This window comes from Panthera pardus, unplaced genomic scaffold (assembly GCF_024362965.1).
Source record: "Panthera pardus isolate Hobbes unplaced genomic scaffold, ASM2436296v1 HiC_scaffold_13, whole genome shotgun sequence".
NCBI lineage: Eukaryota > Metazoa > Chordata > Mammalia > Carnivora > Felidae > Panthera > Panthera pardus.
Window position 1 is genome coordinate 85,302,523 of NW_026526688.1, and position 26,628 is coordinate 85,329,150.

Below are 26,628 nucleotides of genomic sequence, written 5' to 3' on the forward strand. Positions count from 1 at the left end.
AAATATTAATGGAAACAAGCCTTTATTTTGCAGTTGTCTTCTGACTGTGGAAAAAGAAAGTTTGGATTTATTTACAAGTCGCAAGTTATCCTGAAAGGCCTGTGCAGGCCTCCCCACCTGCATTCTTTCCATTAAGCATTCTTCCTATTGAGAAAGAGAAAAAATCTCTCTGTGTCTGCATTCTCTATGTTTTCTGAAACTTGGAAGACTGTTGTGAATCGTATAGGACAGTCCTGGGATCCAGACAGATTTTGACTAAATCAGCACAGGGTATACCAGGAAGCTCACTGGCCCAGGAGCTAGGAGATGGAGGTTCAAGTCTCGGCTGTGCCTCTGAGCAGTCGAGTGACCTTGGACAAGTCTCTGGGCTGTGGTGGACTAGGTAGTCTGTGTGGTTACCGCCACTCTAAGATGTATGGTTCTCATTGCAGGCATCTTTTCCACAAGTCCTGTGTTGACCCCTGGCTTCTAGACCATCGCACCTGCCCCATGTGCAAGATGAACATTCTTAAAGCCCTAGGGATCCCGGTAAGCACAGCACAGCCTACAGCATCGTAATATGTGTCTTTCTGCATCACCCCCCAAGCAGGGAGAAAACATCACACCTGGATTTTCTATGACCCCCCCTCATCTTCCTGGCAGAGCCATCATCTGCTGAGGCCCCAAGAGAACACCCATGTCTGAAACATTTCTCTTCTCACTTTTTCTCACTCTGAGAACATCGCGGCCCTCTCACCACGTCCGTGTCAGCTCCTAAGCTTCTCATCTAGGCTGCAGGGTGCGAGTACAGGCAGGACACAGCAGAGGCTGGACGGCCCGGTTGCACACTGATCGCCTCCTGTGTCATCACTTATGTACTGTCAGTAAGGAGGTCTGCGTGCCTCACTTTCTGATGTTGCCCTACAACCACTGGGTAGCACCATGCCTAGCTTTCACTGGAAAGGAGCTCTTCCGGACAATGGGAGGAAAGGACAGCCACTGGGAACCTGGCCCAGAGCCTCTGCTCAACTCAGATCTCTGCAGAGACCTTGAGTGAACAGGAAACCAGAGCCAGAGCTGCTTCATTCTGACACTACCATCCAGCTGGTGCCCTCTGTCATATGTTTATAAAATTGAGCCTCTCCCCCAGTGCAAAGAGAATCCCACCAGCTGGCCGGTTTGATGCTCCAGGGAAGGACTTTCCCAGGATTGTATTAAAGTGAGCCCCACGAGCTGGTGGTTGGTGAGGCACCAGCTGCTGTGGTGAGGGCAGGAAGCAAGCCAGGCCACCAAATCCAAGGGCTGCACAGAGATGTGAGAAAAACATAGGCGCTGTCTAAAAGAAGCTAGACAAACAGGGTACAGAGATCAACCTCCCCCCCACCCCCGCCCGCCGGCCCCTCCACTTGGCTGCAACCTCTCTGTTGTCACTTCTCACTACTGATGGCAGAGAGCAAAGAGAATGTTAATGGTCCCAAGATGTCACTGAAGAAGAAAGGATCAGATCAAATATCAAAGGCTTCCTTTAATGCCAAAATGCTAATTATGCCAGGACTATCAGAGGGGCTCTGTTGGAGAGGGCACACCTGAAGCATTATGAGGTCATGCATTGGCTGGAGAATTTTCTACCCTGTACCAGCTGCCTCGACGCAAGCTGTATGCTGTGTATCGTGGTTGACACACCAAACGCAAATCGGCTTGTGTGACTATAGCTGCGAGCTAGATTCTGAAAGGCAATGCATCACATTTTCAGGCCAGAGTTGTAAATGCACAATGCATTCAAGGTAAAAATCAATTACAGTGAACATGAAATATGAGTAAGAGCCCATCATCTCTACCAGATACTAGGAGCCTAGAAAATCGAACGCAGGGTTTGCACTTTTCAACCAGTTCATGCAAGGGAGATGGGAAATGTATGTATGTGTGTGCTTGCATATGTGTATGTTATCTTTAGTCTCCAGAACCTTTAGAATACTCACAATTCAAGGTAGACAGTCACATTATTTGACCCAGTTTCTAATGCTCAGGATATTTTCAAAGCTCCTAAATGTTGATCCCAGTGCTTCTTGGTCAGGACAGTGAAACCGAACCACCCCTGGTGGTTACGTTTCAAACTAAATAGCATTTGACTTCAGACTTCTCCAGAGGAGGTACGACTTCTTCAGAAGCTACTTGAGAATGAGTTGACGATACAAATACTGTTTTCAAAATAGAACTATTGGGTGGCCTTTGGGCTTATTTCCAAAATTAAAAACATTTTAACTTTTAGCAGTTGGGCATTTTGTACATGGTTTCATGCTCACCAAGTACGGGTAGGATTTTACTCAGCACACTTGACTTCCAGAAAAATAAACATTGGCAGCATCTTTTGGATTTTGCCAAGGATTCATAAAGGCTAGCTGCACAGGAACATGACACGCATCTGAGCTTGCCCCAGAGAACAGAACATCCTCCAGAAAGAAGAAGGCATGTGGGCCAGTTCTCAGGAACCACCAAGGCATATGGCTACCCTCATGCCTCCCCAAGGTTTCTCTGGTCGTGTCCTAGAGGATGATACTGAAGTCTGGATCTGGGAGGAATTGGGGATGTTGTTTCACTCCATGCTTCACCACTGGGTAGCACCATGCCTAAACCATACCAAAAAGATGATGTTTTATTGCATTCATATAACTTTCCATGTCACTGGGCAAGTTCACAGCCTTCTCACTTAGTAAACACTTCAGCTAACCGAAGCCCTCTTTATGCAGCTTAAAGATATTGTTGTATAATTTTTTTTTCTAAATTCCTTATACTCTATTCTTAATCAAGGAAAATTGAAAAGAGCTTGTCAGTCTCTAACAATTAGTCCCTAGTGGTTCTTATCTCTGTATCCCTTTCGTATAATGAGTGTTCAGTAAACGTCTGTGGCATTGTTGCCCCTCAGAGCCAGAAAGCTTTCAGTTACAGAATCATATTTATGAAATTCAGTCTGGTCTCCTTTGGACAGTGTCCACTCACCACTCATTACTTGGTTGTAATCTTGGTCAACTAAATGGTCCAGATACAGGCAGGAAGGGGTTTTTGTTTTTTTTTTTTTTTTTGGCTTGTTTCTGGTTTTTGTTTTTTAACTGAGTATCCTTGTGGCTGCCTCTGCTATAAGGCACACCACACATAAGCCGAAAGCTGAGAGCTGGGGACATTTTCACTTTGTAAAGTGGATTTCTCTAAAATGAGCTAAAGAATGAAAGCACAGCTTGTGGATCATGAAATTCCCATTATAGTGGGCATATTTTTTTTCTTTTTTACAATATTTTGTCAAGAGAAATAAGATACAGAACTGAAAAGGAGGGAGGCCTTCATTGTCAGAAGTTTTTTCATCCCTTTATCTACACAACAGATCTGCACCCTCGTTTCTCTCCAGTCAGTTCTAGGCGAGTCTTTGTAGAACGACAGAATGCAGATCTCAGTGAGTACTCCTCTGAGGTACCATATCACCCAGGCCATTCATATCCCAGCAGTGAACACCTTCTATCGCTATTGTCCTGATATAAATAGCATGATAGTTAGTGAAGAGAAAATTCCACGTAGCTGGGGTTTTCCCATGTTCCTGACTTCTAGAGGTTGGTTTATTTGAGTGGTTTCTCCCATGCTAACCTGAATTTGAATACCTATGCAATGTTCACTTGCAGATGATATTTGAGATCTTCTGCTAAACATTATGACTGTAATTTCTCTTCGAGGTATATAAATTGGGTCCCTTTTCAAAAACATTCTTCTCTTGGATGAACCACTTAGAGTAGATATAAACTGTGAGTTTCTGTAATGTTTGGTCTATGAAATATTATACCTAAGCCAAATTATTCATGCCTGCCACCATTAACAGTCTCACTGAGCTAATTAGCTCTTTCTCTTTCCCGCTTCTGTTAAAAATATAATACCGTTCCTCCTAGTGCACAAAATAAAAGGGAACACTCTGCTTCAAAATTAATAACTTTTTTTAAAAAAAGAAAAGACATAAAATGAAGAAACAAAATCAACAGGCGAAGTCAACATTTTGAAAACTATGTCAGTGGTTACCGCATATGTGATTGCATTCAGATGCCCATGGAGGAAAGACCAACCAGCACAGTATGCTCATTGTGAAATCCTTTCGTCCCTGACACCGCCCCCCCATACAATTGGTTTTGCTTATAAGCGTTTTTATATAGTGTAGGGGAGAGAAAAAAGATACTTTCCCTTCTACCCGTCTAGGTTCTCTAGCAGGGGCCCTATAAATGAGACCGGTAAAAGATAGACAAGAGAAAAACAACCAGACGTTTATTAACATGTGCACTGCACAAGCACATGGGAGCACTTAGGGATGAGTAACTCAAAGGGGTGGGCAGAACTTGGACATACAGAGCATCTTCACAAAAGAACAAACTTTAACAGAAGTGACCAAAGGACCTTGAGTTTCTCGGGCAGCAAATTCTGGGAAAGTACATATATGAGGGAAACTAACGGCAGAGAAGGGCATATTAGTAAGGGGTGTTATTACAGATCCATTTTGGTGTCAACTCCCAGTCTCTCGTGATCAGAATGTTCTTCTCTTCCTGGTACAGGAAGAGGGGCCACCTTTATAAAATGTCCTACTTTTAGGCAGATGGGAGGAGGGCAGAGAACATTTCTTTACCTGCTTCTTCTCAACTGTCTTCAGCGCAAAATAATCCTTATGCCAACAGCACATTTTGGGGTGGCATATTCTGGTATTCTTGAATAATATACCTTACCTTCACACAGGACTTGACAGTTTTTAAAGCATTTTCTCAAATCCTCCCTTAACTGATCTAGGATAGATAGTAACATTCCCAGCTTTTCATGGTAGTAAACTGAGACACTGATAAAATATTCAAATCGACATTTACTGAGCACCTTGTAATTGTCAGACACTATATGAGGGCTTGGAAATTAAGATCAACGTAATGTAGTTGTTTCACTTTAAAAAGCTCGTGTCTCACTTTTATGTGGAATCTAAAAAACTAAACTCCTAGAAACAAAGAACAGACTGGTAGTTGCCAGAGGTTGGGGGTTGGGGGGTGGGGGTGAAATGGGTAAAGGTGGTCAAATTATAAAGCAATCCTGGGGATGTAACATACAGCATGGTGACTGTAGTTAACAATCCTGTTTTGTCTATTTGAAAGTTACCAAGAGAGTAGATCTTAAAAGTTCTCATCACACACGAAAAAAACCTTGCAACTCTATGAGGTAATGGATGTTGGCTAAACTTAGGTGTTAATCATTTTGCAGTCTATATGTATATCAAATCATTCTGTCATACACCTAAACTGATGGAATGTTACATATCAATTATATTTGAATGAAGCTGGGGGGAGAAAGCTTGTGAACTAGTAGAGTAAGACAGAGACAAGCACAGTTACAAATAAACCACAACACAGGGAGAGATACCTACAAAGTATTACAGTATCCAACATGCTACCTGGGAGGGAACAATACTTAGAAAAGGTGATGGTTGGCCTGGGAATTGAAGGATGCTTACGAGTTCACCACAGTCAGGTTGAGACCCTGGGATGGGGAAGGCAATGGGGGTGATTGGGAGTGATCAGAGGAACAGCATAAGCTATAGCACTGAGATAGGGAATATATGGTATTCTGTGTTTCCAAAGGCTAAGGTGAGGCCAGAAGAGCTGGCTGCCATGAGGCTGTAGAAAGCCTGTTTTGCCCTATTCAGGAGCTTATAATTTATTCTCTAAGAGAAAAGAGGGATCAGGGCACCCCTGAGGGTGGCTCAGTTGGTTACGCGTTTGAATCTTGACCTCAGCTCAGGTCTATACCTCAGAGTTCAAGCCCCGTGTCTGGCTCAGTGCTGGTTATGAAGCCTACTTAAAAAAAGAAGAAGAATCAGACTTGTGTTTTGTTTTGTTTTAAAGACTGCTGTGTTGAGAAAGTAGAGAATGGAATATACCAGGGAAGAAACTGTAATGGAAGAAAAGGTAATGGGGAGAGAAAATTCCTAATATAGCTTATGTCGCTATCTCTAAATTTCAAAAATACGGTGGGTTGGTCATTTAGTGCACTGACTTTTATAACTTGAGTTCCAGTGAATTGGCTCACTTCTAACAGAGACAGAGAGGTGAAATAAAGAGAGAATACAGAAAAAGAGAGAATGAGCTGAATTTGAGATTTTTGTGAGATTGGAAATTTCCAGCTGGCTATTGGAAACACAGGTGTGGAGCTTGAGAGACTGGCTTAAGAGTAGAAAATCAGGACAAGAGTCCCCTGCTTTGGATTGCTTGCTTTGTGCTCCCAGTGAGTCCAGGAATTATGGATTTTCCCTTTGATCTTTGAACACAGTGTAGTCATTATGATGTTAATACAGTCAATGCCAATCCAGAATTTTCCTCACCTAATCCCTCCCATCCTGATCTGTATCCATTGAGATATGTCAAGCAAAAATTCTTAGTATTTCTTAAGACCAGATCTCTGCAACACCATCTTTTTAAAATAATTTTTATGAGTTTGGGTAGAGGCATAACAACTGAAAATCATTTTAAAAGCTGTTTTTGGAGGAGATATAAATATATTCAATATCATTTCAAACAGCAGAACTAAGACCAAAGAGAAAAACCTACAAAGAGAAAGATTTTGCCCAAAGATAGCATAGTCTAACAAAGGCTGGCCAACACAGATTGTCTTGCAAAGTAGAGAGCTCCCCATTTCTGTGTTGTTCAAGTGGGGGCTGTCAGACATCTGGGGATGAGGGGCCTGGAGGGACAGAAGTCTTGCAATGATTGGATAATCAAATTAAATGATTTCACCCTAGTTTTATGATTCCAAAATTTTAATTAAGATTTGATCAACATATGATCGATTTGCACATTAAGTAAATAGGGCATTTTTTACAGCTGGTTTTGGCTTATGTTTAACCACCATCATAACAAAAATACCCTGTGCTTTTGTGTGTATCTCTAATAAACAATTCACCATGAGTCAGATTCTGTGCCCCCTCCCTACTCTCCTGTCATCAGTGCATTTAGGAACAATGTGTGGGTCTTTGGGGGTAATTATCAGCAGTCAGCTACTTTCTATATGAGGAGTAAACAGTATATACAAGGAAAGGTAATCATCATAAATAAATATTATGTCCCCCCCCCCAAGTATTATATTAATATATGAATATTGTTTCTCCTGGAATTGAAACGTTATATCTAGATCTAAACAGAAACTTTGGAAAGGAAATTTTGGAAGATGTTTTCATGTTAATTGCAGAAACTATAGTAGAATATATTTTTTTAAGTGATTCAGGAGGAAAACAGTAAAGAACTCGGTTTTCCACTGAAACAAAATATTTAGGCTGTAAACATTTCATCTCTAACTGGATGACAAACACTAAGGAGAGATCCTTTTCTCCTCATTATCAGCCCAATGCTGACTGCATGGACGACTTGCCCACTGACTTCGAGGGATCTCTGGGAGGCCCACCCACCAACCAGATCACGGGCGCAAGCGACACGACTGTAAACGAAAGTTCAGTCACTTTGGACCCTGCTGTCCGGACGGTGGGAGCCTTGCAGGTGGTCCCGGATACCGATCCTACCCCGCAGGAAGGAGAAGTCATCTTCACTACTAACAGTAAGTCCTGCTCCGTTCCAAAGTGCCATAGTCCACAGAGCTATTGCCATGTGGGAATTACAAAAAGACACTTTTCCTCAAGAAGGAAAAAAAAAAAAAACCAAGTATAATATTGCCAGGCTGAACAGTCATACCTGATAGGCCTTTAGAAGCCCGGTGCTTTCCAAAGCCAACATGGCTGACAGCAGACCTGGCTGGGCATCTGGCCTTGCCCGAACACGGACACCTCTGCACACGCGAAAGCATTGCCTGTCCTAGCCCTGTGGTACCTGAAGTGGGCAGGGAGGTGGCTCTGGTCTCTGAGAGTGATGAAAAAAGCAGCTACAGGGGATGCTTAGCAAGACAGGATAGGGCACAACCCTGCTCACTCTGCGTGTGTGTGTGTGTGTGTGTGTGTGTGTGTGTGTGTGTGAAAGAGAGAGAGAGAGAGAGAGCGCCCTCCTGAGTGGCCATATGAGCTGCATGCAGGAGACTGCCCTCTCCTGTTTTGCAGGTGTCAGATGTAAATGCCATTTCCTTTAGATGGCTGCTTTTAAAGTACAACCTAATCCCCAAACACAGTGGCATATTAAACTATCTTTGGGATTCCTTCCCTGTCTTCTGCATATACTCTAACTACTGTTCTATTTGATGGTAGTCATAAAATTATTAAAAAGCTGTGTTAGCATCAAGATCGAAGCTAAAACCTAAAGTATCTGCTCTTCAGTCTTACACAGCAGAGATAAAAGCTTCAGGAGTTCTAAGAAAATCAGCATGCTACAAATTAATGTCGGTTCAAGGTTTAAAGGGTGGGTGGATATTGAGATTTTAAAATAAGGTGTATTATCTCTCTTGGTAGAAGTAACCTATTTGCTGTAGGAAAATTGGAAATGGAGAAAAGTAGATTAAAGCCTTTTGGGATATTTCCTTTTAAGTTGGTCTCTTTTTTTTTTTTTTTTTTTTTTTTACATATTTGTGATATTTGTAGAATTTATAAAATCATTCATGCTGAAATGTAAAGAGATGCATTATCTGATGAAGAAATTAATTTAGACCTTGTTGAAAGATTGAAACATGAAAATAATAAAAAAGAATGAAAAAAATCGCTCAGTACCCCACCTAGAAATAATCACTCTTAACATTTTGGTGTATTTCGTGATAGCCTTTTATGATACAGTTGAGACAGTACCATAAGGGTTGAATGTTGAGCATTGTAACTGTGGAACTCCCAGAGGACCTCAGCAGGAAGTAATTTCAAGAGGAACTTGGTGGCAAATATCTGTCCATGCATAGTATATTACTTTGGTGTGGATAAGAATTTTAAGTTTGAAAACCTGACCTTAGAGGCATAATGACCTTAATATTGAAACAATGATCATTAAACACTACAAGTCCTTCAAGACAAATTTCCAATCCCTTTGTTTTGAAGGTCTACGGAAGTGCTGTCCCATATTAATACAATGTAAGTCACATATGTAATTTCAAGTGTTCTATAGTCACGGTAGAAAAATAGGTTAAGTTCGTTTTAGTCATGTATTTTATTTAACCCAATGTACTCAATATTTTGCAGTCTTTCTTTTGTATTAACTCCTCAAAGTCCGGTGTGTGTTTTACATTTACGGTGCATCTCGGTTTGAACCAGCCACGTTTCAAGTGCTTAGGAGCCACATGTGGCTAATGGTTACTAGACTGATGAGCACAGATCTAGAATACTAGTCATTTAGGGATAGAAGAACCTTAAAAATAATTTAAGCTTTACCATGATAAACTTCTCATTTTTAATTGTGGCCCAGAAGAGTAAGTGACTGATGTGGGTCAAACAGTAAGTTCCCTTTTCAGAGTACAAGATTGGCCCATAATTTTTCCATTTACATCTTGGATTACCATCGGACATTTCGCTGTTCATTGTCTAGGTGAACTATATTGGAAGGCCAGATAAAATTTTGCTAGCAGTCAAAAACATTGAAGACATGAGCTTTTCTCGAGCCCATAAGAAGAACCAAATCAAGGGGTGCCTGGGTGGCTCAGTTGGTTAAGCATCTGACTCTTGATTTCGGCTCAGGTCATGATCTCATGGTCATGTGATTAAACCCTGCATCAGGCTCCACATTGAGGGTGGAGCTTGCTTGGGATTCTCTCCTTCCCTCTCTCTCTGCTCCCTCCCTGCTCTCACTCTCTCTCTCTCTAAACAAACAAACATTTTTTTAAAAAGAACCACCAAATCAAAAATGGATCATTTTCCTTTCCATAAAATATTATTTCATTTTCAAGAAAAAAAGTGTCATCTGTGAGATTCCTTGTTTTTAGAAGTGGATACATACTTCATACATCTCCATAAAGCCCAGATGACAAATGAGAAGGCATGGTTTGTGGGCTAAAATACATCCAAAAATGAAATACAGAATCATGGTCTGTACCCACATAATTAATAATCCCTAAACTGTTTTTGCCTATAATAGGCTGAGTGTTTAGGTCATACCAGGCATTTAGTAGAAGTGTAGAAGCAGGGAGCGCCTCCTGTTCCCAACAGAAGGAAAAATGCCAGGTCATTTCAAAGCAAGATACTGGTAAATATGAGGGGAAAAGAGGCCTGAGGCCACATTTGTGGTCGGAAGACTTAATGGTATAGGTGAATACGGCTAGAGATCTCAGTCTCACAGTACAAACACTGAGTTTATTCTCAAAATAGTTTTGCTGGGCCATTTATTTCTGACTAGTTTTCTTTATTGGGATTTAACAGAATATTCCAAACAGAGTCATTCTGATTAGGTATTAATTGTTTTATATCATTAACCAGCTGTAGATTCCTTAAGGAGCAAACCCTGTGCTGTATACAAGTCTGGAAATTTCCTAGTGCCCTAACTCAAATAAATAATCCATAGATGAACAAACACAAATGTCTGAATAAATGGGTGAAAAGATTCAAGTTCTCATCAACCCTGTTATAACCAACCCTAATGCTGCCTAAAAATAACATGGATGGAGAATTAAGTGTAGTTGCAAATCACAAATAAATAATCCAGTGGAGGTTGGACCTAACTTTTCTTCACATCGTCCTTTCCCACCTCAGATCTCTACAGACCCAGAAAATTACTAGAAGATGAGGAAATAACAGTAGCTAACAAATACGTCACACCACCTGTGCACCAGGCACCCTTTTTAGCCCTTTATATATACAACAACCCTACGAGGTAAATATTATTTTTATTGTCATTTTACTGATGCAGAAGTGGAGGCACAGAGAGATAAAAGTAACCGACCCAGGGTCCTAACTAGTGGAAGGTGGAGGTGGAATTCAAAGGAGTCTCTAGTTCCAGACCCCCATGCTTAGCTACGCTATGGTCAGAGTGTGAACAAAGGGAGAAAATAAACACAGTCACTCGCACCCTTCTCATTTATTTATTCCTCTTCTCCATCTTGCTGAATCTCTGAAAGGCCAGAAATGTGTGTGTTCTTACGTGATCTTCATCCCTACCTCTTTTCTTCCTTTCTGGCAAATGGTGTGTGGTTCATCAAAGGCACGTCAAAGTCATGTCAGCGCTCAAGGCGGGGAAAGCATAGAACAGATTGCCTTTAGAGTGAAGAGGGAAAAATCTGGCATTAAAGGATCATCTCCAGTTCTCAGGAAAGGCAAAAAAGAGAAGCATTTACACAGCAAAGGAAACCCAGACTCTCTGCAAGTCTGACATTTGGGAGGAAGATGTTCCCATGTGCATTATCTTGAATGTTTCTGACATTCTGCCTTTTAGAACCTCAAATGGCAGTCCCAAATCACAGCGTTTCTCCTGCACCTTAGTGCAAGGGGTCACTTTCTGAATGCTCTGATGTCACTCACCAGTCTTTGTCTGCACCCAAAACAGACATTGCCTTCTGACTCCCCAGGCTGCAAGTTTGGGGATTTGCTTCAGCAGGAAAAAAAGTTCCTGAGGATCAAAGGAAAACAAAGCTAAACAAACAGCAATATGTGTTTGCAGACCCCAGAGAGGAGCGAGAGAAAGACACAAAAGGAGAAGATTCTGTTACTCCTCTGCAGAAACATTCAGGACCACTTGACATCTTCTTAGGAGGGTCTGAAACCTTCCCTTAATTTTTAGAGAAGCTGTCCATTTCCCTTCTCAAATCACAACACGACGCAAGCCCTCTAGGACTCTAGGTCATTACCCACTTTACCACTCCTCCTACCTCCAACTAGAAAAAGTCAGCATTCAGCCCCTGGGGTGAAAAGTGGAGGGTGGGAGGGGTGAGGGAGCTGGGACCTAGAAAGAGACATGAAAATGGACAAAATCAAGACATCCCAAAGCTGCTCCTGTACCTTGTGAGCACATGCCAGAATATGTTTGGCCAGGAGACCTGGTCTTCCGACTTTACAGAAGGAAGCATGAGTTATTATGTACCCGGCTAGTTGAAATGAACTGTGGTATGGGTTTCCTCTGGGAAACTTCCTTTGCTAACTTTCTATCAACACAGATCCTTGGGGTAAACAGAGTGTATCTAATGTATTCAGCAAACATGATTTGTGATGTGTTAAAAATGCATCTTTATTTTTGCTTCACTGCCATTTCATATAATATTCTCCTACCTTGGATGAAAACTCCAGCAGGCCTAGGAATTTTCTGCTCACTTTTAGGTCACTGACACTTCTAAAAGTCCCTTCAGGTCCCAGATACAGACAAATTTTTGTGCAGGGCCCTTTTCCTGGTAATTGCCATGACTCAGGGCAGGAGGACCTCTTGCTTACTCTCAAGGCTTCCCGCAGCCCCTATGCATCCAGCAGTCTGTTTGCAGCCTCAGTCTGTGGAAGTGCCCTTACCCCCCAGGCCTTTTCAGCTAGGTCCCCAGTCCTGCTCTTTCTCCCACGGGGTCATCTCTAGGACACTCACACATCACCTGCCCTGACAGTCCTCTCCAGACCAGCAGCTGTGTCTGACCTCTGACCTCATGCAAGCCATCCGCCTCCTCTATCTACACTCCAAGCAGGAAAGAGACCCGAGTCCATAGTCTTCTTTAGGTTTTCATAGGCTTAAGCCAGTTCTCTTTGAGTCCCACCTACAAGAACATATTTCAGAATCCCCTGCGTGGTTCCCTTACAGTAACCCCTCACTGGGTTTGGTTGTGAGAGGTAGCCCTTCCCCACCCCTTTTGCAAGAGGAGTGGCATTAAACATGACAATACTCTCTCCTCAGACAGTCTCTTTACAGGTTCTCTACCTTCCTCTCCTTCTCTCTCCTCTTTATTATCTCAAAGTGGGTGATGGGGTCAAGAATCATAGGACAGGTTCAGCAATCCCTATCAAAATAACACCAGCATTCTTCACAGAGCTAGAACAAACAATCCTGAAATTTGTATGGAACCAGAAAAGACACCTAATAACCAAAGCAATCTTGAAAAAGAAAACCAAAGCTGGAGGCATCACAATCCCAGACTTCAAGCTGTATTACAAAGCTGTCATCATCAAGACAGTATGGTACCGGCACAAAAACAGACATAGAGAACCCAGATCAATGGAACAGAATAGAGAACCCAGAAGTGGACCCACAAACGTATGGCCAACTAATCTTTGACAAAGCAGGAAAGAATATCCAATGGAATAAAGACAGTCTCTTCAGCAAATGGTGCTGGAAAAGCTGGACAGCGACATGCAGAAAAATGAACCTGGACCACTTTCTTACACCATACACAAAAATAAACTCAAAATGAATGAAAGACCTAAATGTAAGACAGGAAGCCATCAAAATCCTAGAGGAGAAAGCAGGCAAAACCCTCTTTGATTTTGGCCTCAACAACTTCTTACTCAACACATCTCCAGAGGCAAGGGAAACAAAAGCAAAAATGAACTATTGGGACCTCATCAAGCTTCTGCACAGAGGAGACAATCAGCAAAACTAAAAGGCAACCAACGGAATGGGAGAAGATATTTGCAAACGACATATCAGATAAAGGGTTAGTATCCAAAATCTATAAAGAACTTACCAAACTCAACACCCAAAAAATAAATAATCCAGTGAAGAAATGTGCAAAAGACACAAATAGATACTTCTCCAAAGAAGACATCCAGATGGCCAACTGACACATGAAAAAACACTCAACATCACTCATCATCAGGGAAATACAAATCAAAACCACAATGAGATACCACCTTACACCGGTCACAATGGCTAACATTAGCAACTCAGACAACAACAGATGTTGGCGAGGATGCAGAGAAAGAGGATCTCTTTTGCACTGCTGGTGGGAATGCAAATGATGCAACCACTCTGGAAAACAGTATGGAGGTTCCTCAAAAAATTAAAAATAGAACTACCCTATGACCCAGCAATTGCACTACTAGGTATTTATCCAAGGGATACAGGTGAGCTCTTTCAAAGGGGCATATGCACCCCAATGTTTATAGCAATGCTATCGACAATAGCCAAAGTATGGAAAGAGCCCAAATGTCCATCAACATTTGGATGAATGGATAAAGAAGACGTGGTATATACATACAATGGAGTATTACTCGGCAATCAAAAAGAATGAAATCTTGTCATTTGCAACTACATGGATGGAATTGGAAGGTATTATACTAAGCAAAATTAGTCAGAGAAAGACAAATATCATATGATTTCACTCATATGAGGGATTTAAGATACAAAACAGATGGACATAAGAGAAGGGAAGCAAAAATAATATAAGAACAGGGAGGGAGACAAAAGATAAGAGACTCTTAAATATAGTGAACAAACAGAGGGTTGCTAGAGGGATTGTGGGAAGGGGGATGGGATAAATGGGTAAGGGGCCTTAAGGAATCTACTCTTGAAATCATTTTTGCACTATATGCTAACTAACTTGGATATAAATTTAAAAATTAATTAATAAAAAGAATCATAGAACAGGTTCCCCTTCATATCCATTGTACATCCAGTGGTAGGTGGGGAGCAAAGGGGTGGGTAGAGGTGGGAGAGGGCTTTCTCCCATCTTTGCTGTCCACACCTCTTCAGTAGAAGCAGGCAGGAAGAGTCCCATGACAGTACAAATGAATTAGTTCCCAAACCTCCTAATGATCTTCACTGGAGAACCATATTCTTAGCTCAAAGAGTACCAAACTATGGTCTCTTTTGAAAGAACCTAGACACTTTCTCTTTCTCTCTCTCTCTCTCAAAAAAAATGAATGAACATTAAAGGTTTGTTTTGTTGTTTTTTTTTTAAAGGGGCGCCTGGGTGGCTCAGTCGGTTAAGCATCCGACTTTGGCTCAGGTCATGATCTTCCAGTTTGTGGGTTCAAGCCTTGTGTTGGATTCTGTGCTGACAGCTCAGAGCCTGGAGCCTGCTTCAGATTTTGTGTCTCCTTCTCCCTCTGTCCCTCCCCTGCTTGCTCCCTCTCTCTCCCCACCCCTCAAAAAAAATGAATAAACATTAAAAAAAAAATTCTAAAAGACAGAACCTAGAGACAGGTCAGCCTTTTTTGGGAAAAAAATATGCTCATACTCTTCAAAATGCATTCATGAGGCAAAAGTAATTTGCTAAAGCCCAGCTGAAACTGCAGTCTGGGGTGGGGGCAGGGGGAAGAAGCCATTTGTAGAAAAAAAGCCATTAACAGCTACCACTGCAATCACCAGGAGCTCTCTAGGGACACATACTCCATCCTAATTATGGAAAAGAAAACTTCCAAAAAGTTCATTCAGAGACTTGTGTAGAGTCTCTGGAATGATTAGCTTTCTCTGATTTGAGGAACTCAGGATCAACCTCTCTGAGGGTTCTTCATTCCTCAAGCTATATTCTGTTAATATTAGGCCAGAAGTGAAATTCATTCATTTTTTAAAGTTCTTTGTCTACTATTTAGGGAGTAGTTGATGAAGCACTCAGGACATCTGTATTCAGAAGTTTTAAATGCCCCTAGCCTTGCTCTGACCACAGCGTGAATGTGAAAACAAGACAGAATGTACATTCAAGACTTTTCCAGGGAACCCAATTTTGAACCTCTGAGTCAAGACAACTGAGAGAAAAAGGGAAGGTTGGCATGAGCACCACATTTCTGTTTCAAATGTGCAACTACGCTCTGCTATATTTGCAAAGCAGCAATTTCCAGGTTTTATGTGACGGCAAAATATACTGGTGCATCCAGAAATAAACACATCTAGCTAAAGTATTCCAGGGTTTATGAGAGAGGACAAGAGTGAGTAGCCACGTCTGCTTTTTTGACTTGCATCAAAGCCTGGAATGGCAAAGAAGCTACCCTAGACTATGGATAAATATGCTGGCTGGAATCAGCAATGAAAATGATCTCCCTTGGTGCCCATAAGATTCACATTAGCCCTGGAAAGATGACTGCTTTGATTTATGAGGATATTCCATTGTGGCAGACAGCAGAATCAGCCAACCGTTTAAGAATTTAGACCCACTGTCATCTCTCCTTCAGGAAATAGTTAAGCCACAGTGGACTACTTCTATACAGAATAAAGCATTTGTAGATTACAACACTGTTCCCCGCAGTCATCGCCGTGTCTCATCATGTGCCAGGTCTCTGGAGCAACATCACCCCCTTGTTTCTGAATCGTCCAGCTCACCAGCTCAACAACAGCTTCAGCAGAGAGACAGCTGTTCTGAAGAGGAAAGATCTTTGTGATAAGCACAAGCCTTGATCACCAAGTGACCCAGATGGCAACTGTCCAGTCCACAAGCCACCAGATTTTCCGCGATAACATTTCTCCTTGATTAAAAACATTCGCCAATCCAAGAAAGCCCACTCAGGGCCAGGCTCCCAGGGTTTTTCTGTCTTGTGCATCTGGTGCCTCTGACAGGGAGTATGGAGGACCTGTAGGTTTACAAACGGCCTGTGAGAGAATTAATCCATTGAGACCACAGATATATTGCCCCTTGGAGTACTCAGCCTAGGCATGACACACACCGTCCACTCAGAAGAAACTTGTCTTCTTGAAATGAAGTAACTCAGCCAGCAGACCAAATCCATCCATTTCTGGGAGATTGCCTCAGATGCTCTAAGTTACTCATTGAGAACACCACTTCCAGTTTGATTAATTTCCCCCAATGCTGTCCGGCTTTGGGGAGCTGTTCCAAGAGTGCTAGGGAAAGGGCTGTTGAGCAGACCTGCATTTTGCCAGACACTGTCACACTGAACGTGGATCTCAGCAAGAGGTGGCAGCCGATGGCAGGAAACACAATTGATAGGTCAGCACTTTTTCAATATTTGAGTACCATGAAGGGCAAATAAAAGAACATTTCTCTTTGCATTTCAATTCTAAAGCATATCATGAGGAAATTCCATTATTCAGAGATTAAGAAAGCAGGAACAGCTGAAAATGCCTTTTGGATGACATAAGAATTGGCTCTGAAAGTTGAGAGTCTCAGAGTTCTGTAAATCAAAATATTTCAGAAATGAAATTCAGTGGTTCAGAGGGAAAATCAGTAATTACCAGGACATTACTGGAGCTACGCGAGGTAGGATGATATATGGGAAACACCACTAGCTTGAGGCAGGAAATTCGGGCATTAGTCCTGATTTGGCCTCCAATTAGCTGTGTCACCTTGGGCAAGTCACTTAGTCTCTCAGCACTTTCATTGACAATTGAAGAAATGTACTTGTACTAGCAGATGATTGCTAGGATCCTTTCCGGTTCCATAACTCTATGATTAAAGTTATACCCCCTCCTGCTACCCTTCCAAGTCTCACTAAGAAAAGCTCAGTCAAGATCTTGCTTTCTTACTTACAAGCTCTTCTTGCTACCCTCCTCCTTCCAGCACCACGGTGTCCCCCTAGCTCTCTCCCCTCTGCTATATTTCCTGAGACTGTAGAGGGTCTTATGAAATGCAACATCTCCCCATCTTGGAATCAGATGAGCGTTTGGGAAGATGGTGAGTGTAGATGGCTGGAAAAACACTGCCAGAGCCCAGGTGCCCCCAGGAACCTTCTACACAGTGCACCCTGGACTCAGAACGTGACAATTGTCTGCTCACAGAAGCTCTTAAGCACTACTCACCTGGTTGTTTAACAGCCTTTTGTGGTGATTTTTAAAATGATAGTTATGATGGCATGTCATGTCAACCAAAATATTATGCGAAGCTCTTCATTCTGCTTTAATATTGATGCGAGGCAATGAGAAGCAATACTTCGAAAAACACATTGTGTTTCTTCAATTGATAGATGTAGGTATGAAGCCTATATTTATGTATTTATGTGTATATGAATATACAGTTTGGTGTTTAATTCCAATCACTGCATGTATGATTTTTAAATAATTATAATGCTTTTTATTTTTACAGTAGAAACCACATGCATCATTTTCTCTTCTCAGGTAGTAAAAAAAAAAAACCAAACCCTGTGACATCCTTTAGAAGTGGTATCATTTCCACTTAACAAACAAGTGAACGTGCTGAGACACAAGTACCACATTCAGAGTTGTTGGTTCCAAATCAAGAAAGAAAATCTCCCTCAATGGACCCCCATTCCAGGGTACGCTACGCCGTGTGACTCCTTTCATGTATCCGTCATGTAATTTTAAAGGAAATAACTGATGATCGCCTAAGAATAGCTCCATTTTATCTAAATATTTTAAAACTTGACTCTATTTTATTTGTTATTAAAATATTTAGGTGCCAGATATTTTTATTAAGTATGATTGGTTAACAGGCTGAATGCTAAAAATTAGATTTACCTCTCTATTACTATGAAATTATGAGGCAGAAAAATGTTTTGCAAAGAACCCTTAATTTAATAATTGATGTTATTCTGTTATTAAAGCAATAGGAGTAAGAAATCATAATATCCTCTTTCAAGGAGTTGAGGCCTGCTGTCTCCTGACAGAAAAGAACTCCTTGAATTCAGTGATTGGCCTTCTTCCTAAGGTCTCAAAGCATAATTCACCCACAGTATCCTGTTCTGCCTTCATAACATTCTTGTGCAGCAGAGGCAAGCAGTAATCGCTATCCCAAAAGGAAGAATTTAAACAGAGGAGCTAAATCGAGTCCCTGCCCTGGCCAAATTGTCTTTCTAATACTGAACCACAGAATTAACACTGGTTCATTGCAGAGAAATGCCAGGAAAGCTCCCTTGTTCCAAACTAATAGTACATAGTTAAAAATCTAGTTAAAACATGCCCATAGGAAGTGGTTGAAAACTCAAGGGCATCAGGACTCGTCTTCTTGGTAAAGGAACCATCTGGAGTCAACCCAGGATTTCTGGTTACACATGGAAGATTGAACCCACAGGTTTATCTCTGCTACCTAACAAAGTCCCACCAAAGGGTTTATAAAAGATATAAGCCCACGTGGGCACTAAGAATGGAGAAAAGATTACAACAGACAACAGGTCAACAAATTCTGGGTGACAAGTGAGTGGAAATTCACCTGGCAAAGTGGAGAAAGACGGAATCGAAGTGCCTCCTACGGAAGACGCTGATAAGAAACAAGCAGTTGAGCACTCAGAATCCTGGGGAGGCTCAAGATGTAGGGCACCAGATGCCCAGGAAGATCGGGGTAAGGAGTGGTGCTCAAAAGAAGATCTGGTGATTGACTATGTATAGAACATTTAGGCCCCCGGATTTCTCCCCCATCCTGAGCCATCTACTGGTGGTCTTAGCCCCCTAATAAGGTCCCTTTGCCATTGGCAAGCCCATCCATGCATGCTCAATCAGAGTGCCTCCTTGGTAAGTATGAATGGAGAGCAAGGATGGCTAGACAATTATGAGAATCTAAGAGACAGAGACCACAAGTAAAAACAAAAAGAAATTCCAGGGAAACCAAGATAACTCAGAGCACAGAATTCTGTAGGCTATCATTTGTGTCCTCACAGAGGAGATAATATTGCAACAGATACTGTTGAAACAGGTACTGTGAGAAATAGGAATTTTCAGAGAAAGAGAAGAACTGCCAGATATTAAAAAATATAGCAGAGTGAAATTCCCAGAGAATGATTAAAAGATGAAGTGCTATTTGTCTTGTTAAACTATGTTCTTGGAATGAAAAAAAATGATTTAAAAATTAAATTTAGGGGTGGCTCAGTCGGTTAAGCATCTGACTTCGGCTCAGGTCATGATCTCCCAGTTTGTGAATTCGAGCCCTGCTTTGGGCTCTGCACTGACAGTGTGGAGCCTGGAGCCTGTTTTGGATTCTGCATCTCCTTTTCTCTCTGCCCCCCGCCCCTCTGTCTCTCTCTCAAAAATAAATAACATAAAAAATTTTTTAAATAAATAAAAATTAAAGTTAAAAGTAAGACAAAACAAAAAGCATCCGTTGACATACCATTGAAGACTGAAATCACTAATTCCACATACATTGTGTGTTAGCATCCCCCCTGCCCACAATGCATTTTCTACCACAATGAAAAGTATGGCCTTGCATGGCATCCTTTGCTTCAGCTAATGTGTATGGTACCAAACTGTTAAGAGGGTTTTCTTTTTGCATGCTACATTTGTGCTATATCTGCAATATACGAGTGTATAGGTCTATCATGTAAATTAATGACTGCAGTTTTTACAATGACATTACTTCCTAGCGCTCAAGCCAGTATATTGGGATTACCTATATTCTTTACACTCTATTTCCCTCTGTAGTGAGACGATCACCAAATGTTCAGTCTGCTTTTTAAATATCTCCCTGTGCCATTTCCCTCCGCCGCTACTGTAACTCAAGACCTTATTGTCTCTTACCTTGATTTTCTCCCCGGCTGCCGTTTCACTCCCTGTTTCTAGTCTCAACATCCACCAGTGTGTCCTCCTCCTGCTTCCTGGATCGTCCTCTACAGAAATCTGATCTCGTCACTGTTTTGCTGCAAACATTTTTATCACCTATGGGTTAAAATCTCCAGCTGGCTAATCTAAACAAATCATTAAGCATTTGGCAGCAGCATACTTCTTTCTGGCTTTTAACCACTCCCACCAGGTACTTTACACAGAGCATTTCCAAGCCGCTTGTGGTTCTAGACGCGCTGCCCCCGACGTTGCTCCCTCACCTACCGAGTCCTGTGTATCCTCAGGAACACCTCATCTGCTGTATTCTCTGAGATGCCTTCTCCGCTATGCCAAGCAGAATGTGGTGCTTGTTTTAGAATTATCTTCTTCCAAACAGTTCTGTCTGTTACACTTTCTTAAGAAAGCCTCTGTCACCCTCACCCACTGAATTTATAGGACCTTAAAGGGTTTGGACTGTGGCTTTTCATCTTCATGTTCCAAAGTCCAGCACAGTTTGTGGCATAAAGTTAGACTCCACCAGCATTAGTTGAAGGAATGAATGAATACGCTGAAGAATTTTTAAAGAATCAATAGCAATAGTTAGGAGACTGCATTGTGATATCCTTTCATATTTTGTCTGCTAACAAGAAGAAAATATGTATATTCTTCCACGGATCTCCAAGATGGACCCAAGCACCAGCAGGGCGAGCTTCCCTGTAGCTCATTCCTCTGGGATGACTCTGTGACCCTACAGAAGCATAAATGCCAAACTGGTCCCCCGCCACGAGAAAGGAGGGAGACTAATGCCTCGTGGAAATGGATTGATGATTTATTATTTATCATTATTGACATTGGACTGCACAGCAGAAATGGGGATTAAAGGCAACAGAGAGACAAAGAGGCAGAAACAGCAGCAAAGGGAAGTGTGATGGAGAAAGTCTCCAGCGCCTGTCCACGCAGTACTTTCTGCGAATGCCTGGAGATGACACAAAACCAAATGCCCAGAAACCAGCGCCGCTTAAAGGAAGCACTTCACTTTTTGTTTGATACCATTGGCGCTACTCTTACTATTTTAGATTGACCCACGCTGAGTGATAATATCGACCTACGAGGGATAATATGGGCTCTGGGAAACCAGATGACTTTGGCATCAGGCACATCAGGCTCAAATCCTGGCTGCCCGCCGAGGTGATAGCTGTGGCAAACTCATGTAACATCCCTGGGCCTCAGTTTCCTCATCTTTAAAATTGTTCAAACAAAATCCACCCCACAGGTTTCTTGTGAGGGTGAAATGAATCTAGGCACATGCAACTCCTGATTCAGTGCCTGGCTGTCAGTGAGCCACAAATGTGACCTCTCCCCACCACATACCACCTCTCCAGGAGAACACACATTGGGCAGACATATCGCAAGAACCTGATGGTGCAACTGAAATGTCTTAATGTTATAAAAATATCTACAATGCACCTTTCTCAGATAGACCCCAAGGCCTGATAGCTCTAGGTTGTAGCCTAAACCAATCGCCTATGGAGATGAAAACTGAATTACTCTACTTCCTGAGCCAGAACTGCATGCTCCCTTGTAGTTCTCTTTTTGCTAATTGATCATCTGAGTACTACTGAGTTATAAACTGCATTCTTTATTACCATGATCTCATATAAAACAATGACTGCCCTTCTAGCACCATTTGCAGAGAAACCACTCAGGTTATCAGGATCATCACTAGGCAGCCCATCAATCAATCAACAGTCCATTAGTGTCAGTTCCTAGAAAGTCATAATTATGTCTTTCTGCACATGGCTCTGTATTGTATTCAACAGCCTGCAGCCCTACAAACAACCTTAGAGAGTGTCTTCAGCATGCAGACATGCGGATAGATGATCTGTGGATAAGCTAGTAATTTCAGATTTGCTAAGTCAGGGAACAGCTTAGAACAAAAAATTTGAAAGTGCCCGTTCTACAAACCTCTGAGATTTCAGCAAATGGGTGCCACATCCCCACATAGAAAATCCACTGGCAGACCTTTAAAATCCAGAAATCTCTAGCTCACTGGCTTTTTCCGGGGTGGTCCTCACTGTGCTCCCTCCCTTTGGGAGAAATTTGCAGGGAAATTTCTTTCTTCTTCTGAAGAAAATGTATTGTGGCTAAGTGAGTTAGCCAAATTCTCCTCCCCTTCTGTGTCATGATCAGCTAGGTCACATTCCACTTGGTCTGGTTAAGTCACTGTGCCAGGATAGTGGGAAGACCATCCATCCTCCTCACTCCAGAGGGTTCCCATAGAGCACCCACCAAGGTGGGGATCAAGCAAGGTTTCCTGCACACACACCCCTGCACACATGTACACACACATCCACCTGTGCACACGCACTCACATACCACCACCACCAAATCCCTAGGGCCTTGGCTCATCATCCAAAACCATTAAGGAATAGATGCCTAGGAATTCCAAGGAATTACTGTGGGCAGAGGTAGCAAACTGTTGTCACATATGACTCCTCTTGCCTGCAGATGAGTCTCTTGGTCCTGAAAATGCGTCTGGCAATGCTTTAGTTAGTAGCTAGTATTTAAATATGGCAAGGCTTTACACATAAATCTGCATTTCCAACTTGAAAGAGTTGGAAGCAGCAGAAATCCTGGGCCTCATTCCCTTATGGTGTTAATTGGCTAGACCTGAGTCATGACAGCCCCTCACCGCAAAGCGTGTTCCCAGCAGCTCACCCCAGCTTTGCAACCGCAAATTTAGGGACCGTTTCAGGGCAAACAGTGCTTCCTTCGTAGGCACTGATGTCTAAAGGACAATCACAGCTTTGAATTGTCCCATTAGGTCTCATTAAAATAATACCTGTTGGGGGGCACCTGCGTGGCTCAGTCGGTTAAGCTTCCAACTCTTGGTTTCAGCGCAGGTCATGATCTCAGTTTGTGAGTTGGAGCCCCGCATCAGGCTCTGCGCGGACAGTGCGGAGCCTGCTTGGGATTCTCTGTATCCCTCTTTCTGTCTCCCCCACTTCCCCTGCTCACTCTCTATCTCTCTCAACAATAAATAAATAAACTTAAAAAAATAAAATAATACCTATTGGTAACTGTCTATGTGCCTATCAAGCAACAACATACACAGTTAGTAACTGGTAACTAATGTTCATAGCAGGGAGAAACAGGAGATTTATAAACGAAAGTGTATTCAAAAATATATAAATTATCCAACATCATGTATATACATAAGGACTTATGCCTTAATCAGAGCTGTCAGCGCAAGAAAGTGTTGGCTGCACTTAAATTCCTGCTGTGCAACAGGAACAATGGGATGAATTGTTTAAGGAAAATAATGCCGTCGTAATACTGTCGCTGTTGTTTCGATAAGGAGTTAATTAGAAAATTGGATTTGGAAATCAAAGTTTAATATCTGTTTGGTGTCATAGGTAGAAGCATGCATATGTGTGCACAGATGGAGGCCAGGAGCACACACACATATACACACATTCTTACCTGCATGTCACGGAGTGCGCATGTGTGCCTCAAGCAGTACCTACACACACGTACACATCTGTGTGTTTATATGGCACACACACGTGCCGGTACACCTATGCTCGTGAATCAGTACCGTCAACTTTATGTCACAGTAGTTAACTACGTCTCAGCAGGGATATTTGAAGTTTCTGCTCGTGACTGTCAATTTATTACTCCTGAAAATGAAACTAGTTCCAACTTAGCTTGTCAGAGAGGGAACAACATGCCAGACAAATTTATATATCATTGTTTCTTTAATGGACCTAAAGACTCTCTAATATCTGGAGAAAGGAAATGTACCCCGACAAGTAAAGCAGTCCTTAGTTTTAGATAGGATGTCCCTAGCACCTGTGCCCTCTAATAAAAAGGACACACTTTACAGCCAGATTGCAGTTGTGTGCGCCTGTGTCCACACTGAGTGCAAGTGTCATCTCCAGCTGGTGAGGCATCAGGGAGCACGACCAAATGGTAGAGGCACTGGGAAGTGAAAGGTGGGTCTTTATTAGTAGAGAGAGGTTTTCAATTTTCCTGTCCCTAATTTATTCCCCCGGAAATAATGTAAGTTCTCAGTAGTAGACCTAAGTCAAGGCGCAGTCTTGAGCAAATTGCTCAACATCTTGATGCCTCCATTCCCTCACCTACAAAATGGAAGTAATAAGAACACCCACCTCAGGGACACCTGAGTGGCTCAGTCGATTAAGCGTCCGACTTCGGCTGAGGTCATGATCTCACAGTTGGTGGGCTCAAGCGCTGCGTCGGGCTCTGTACTGACAGCTCGGAGCCTGGAGCCTGCTTTGGATTCTGTGTCTCCCTGTCTCTCTGCCCCTCTCCTGCTCATGCACTTGCTCGCTCTCTCTCTCTCTCTCTCTCAAAAATAAACATTAAAAAAAAAAAAAAGAACACCTCATGGAATTAAATGTAATCAAACACCTTGGAAAAGTGTCTGGTCCATAAAGGCATTAAAAAATGTTCTCACGTCATCTAAAGTGGAAGAGATAGGGGCGCCTGGGTGGCTGAGTCGGTTAAGCGTCAGACTTCAGCTCAGGTCACGATCTCGCTGTCTGTGAGTTCGAGCCCCGCGTCGGGCTCTGGGCTGATGGCTCAGAGCCTGGAGCCTGCTTCTGATTCTGTGTCTCCCTCTCTCTCTGCCCCTCCCCCGTTCATGCTCTGTCTCTCTCTGTCTCAAAAATAAATACACATTAAAAAAAATAAATAAAGTGGAAGAGATAGAGGGAACTCAGACATTATTGAGTATTTGTCATATGCCGTGGACCTTGCACCTTTAAGGTATTTTATTTAACCTCCACAATCATTATCACTCTTTGACATGGGAAGCTGAAGTGGAGACTGGTCAAGGAACCTCATCAGAAGTCACAGCTTGAGTAAATGGCAGGCTTGATGACAGTTCTGTCACTGTCCCCAAAGCCCAGGCTCCTTCCAGCAAACTGGAGTTTCTCAGCTCTGGTCTAAACATCCTCCTGGGCTCCAGTTGCAATGCAGATTCCTGCCCCCCACCCCAGATCTAACAAATCATGATTTTCAGGCGTGGGCTAAGAACTGTCATTCTTTTTTTTTCTTAGTATAGTTGGCATGCAATGTTTTATTCATTTCAGGTGTACAACATAGTGAGTTGACAAGTTTATACACTATGCTGTGTTCACAAGTGGAGCTACCACCTGTCACTCATAACACTATTACAATATCACCAACTGTATTCCTTACGCTGTGCCTTTTAGTCCCATGATGTATCCATTCCGTAACTGGAAGCCTGTATCTCTTTCTCCCCTTCACCCATTTTGCCCAACCCCCACTCCCCTCTCCCCTCAGTATTTATAGGTCTGATTCTGCTTTTTGTTTGTTTTTTCATTTGGTTATTTTTGGATTCCACATGAGTGAAACCATATGGTATTTGTCTTTCTCAGTCTGACTTGTTTCACTTAACATAATACCCTCTAGAGCCATCTATGTTGTCACAAATGGCACGATCTCATCCTTTTTATGGCTGTATAATATTCCATGGTATATATACTCACCACATCTTCCTTATGCATTTGTCTATCAATGGACACTTAGATTGCTTCTTTATCTCAACTATTGTAAATGACGCTGCTATAACCATACGGATGCATATACCTTTTCAAATTTGTGCGTTTTCATTTTCTTTGGGTAAATACCCTGCAGTGGAATTGTCATCAGACTTCTTATGTGGTTCTTTCTAAAATCAGAGTTTGAAAACTTGTGCTGCTACCCTAAAATACCTGCCTAAGGAGGACAGACCTGGGACAACTCACACATCCTCTGTTGTCTTATCCCTACGATCCATTTAAATTATGTCTCTAGCCACGTACTAATTTTTCTTCAGGAGCACCAGAGTTGGAACATTGTCTTCAATGCAGCTAGCTTCACCTATTTCTTATTGACTCGGCCTTGAAAATTTCCCAAGTGAACACTTTGGCGCCATTTTGTATGATTGGTCCTTGGGTGGATCCTTATTCATAAATCCTCCAATGTCTATCCACACCTACTAGCCCCCAAGACACTGATCCCAATCCCAAAAGAAAATCAGTAGAAAATCTAGGTATGTTTTTATTCAGTCCTACCTTGTGATCTTGTTGGAGGTTTACCTGGCAGCCAACATTGCTATATGAGCCAGAGACCATAGCCTTTTTATTATTGAAATAATTGTTTCCTTGCTCATGAAAGACTATAGACCTGATATGTGACCAACACACTGAATGTTACAGGCATTCATTTACATTTTGACAACAAATGAATGTTACAGGCATTCATTTACATTTTGAAGATGAGCAATAACCCTTGAATCACCTCCTGGGAAAAGGAAGTGTTCTCTGTAGAGAAAATACTTTAACAATTTTGAGATACTGAAGGAAGTCCT

General features: G+C 42.1%; 1 protein-coding gene across 3 annotated transcripts in view; it reads left to right on the forward strand.

The window, feature by feature from the left end:
- RNF150 (ring finger protein 150) overlaps positions 1-26,628 on the forward strand; it is a 288,106-nt gene that overhangs the window by 201,722 nt on the left and 59,756 nt on the right. For 2 of the 3 annotated variants that reach the window (XM_019420208.2, XM_019420199.2), the window contains exons 5-6: positions 432-528; positions 7,377-7,587. In XM_019420208.2, coding sequence (XP_019275753.2) covers positions 432-528; positions 7,377-7,587 — 308 coding nt within the window. Of the gene's footprint in view, positions 1-431; positions 529-7,376; positions 7,588-20,249; positions 22,227-26,628 lie in introns of those variants that run through there. The other variant, XM_053901229.1, reaches the window with a different exon arrangement.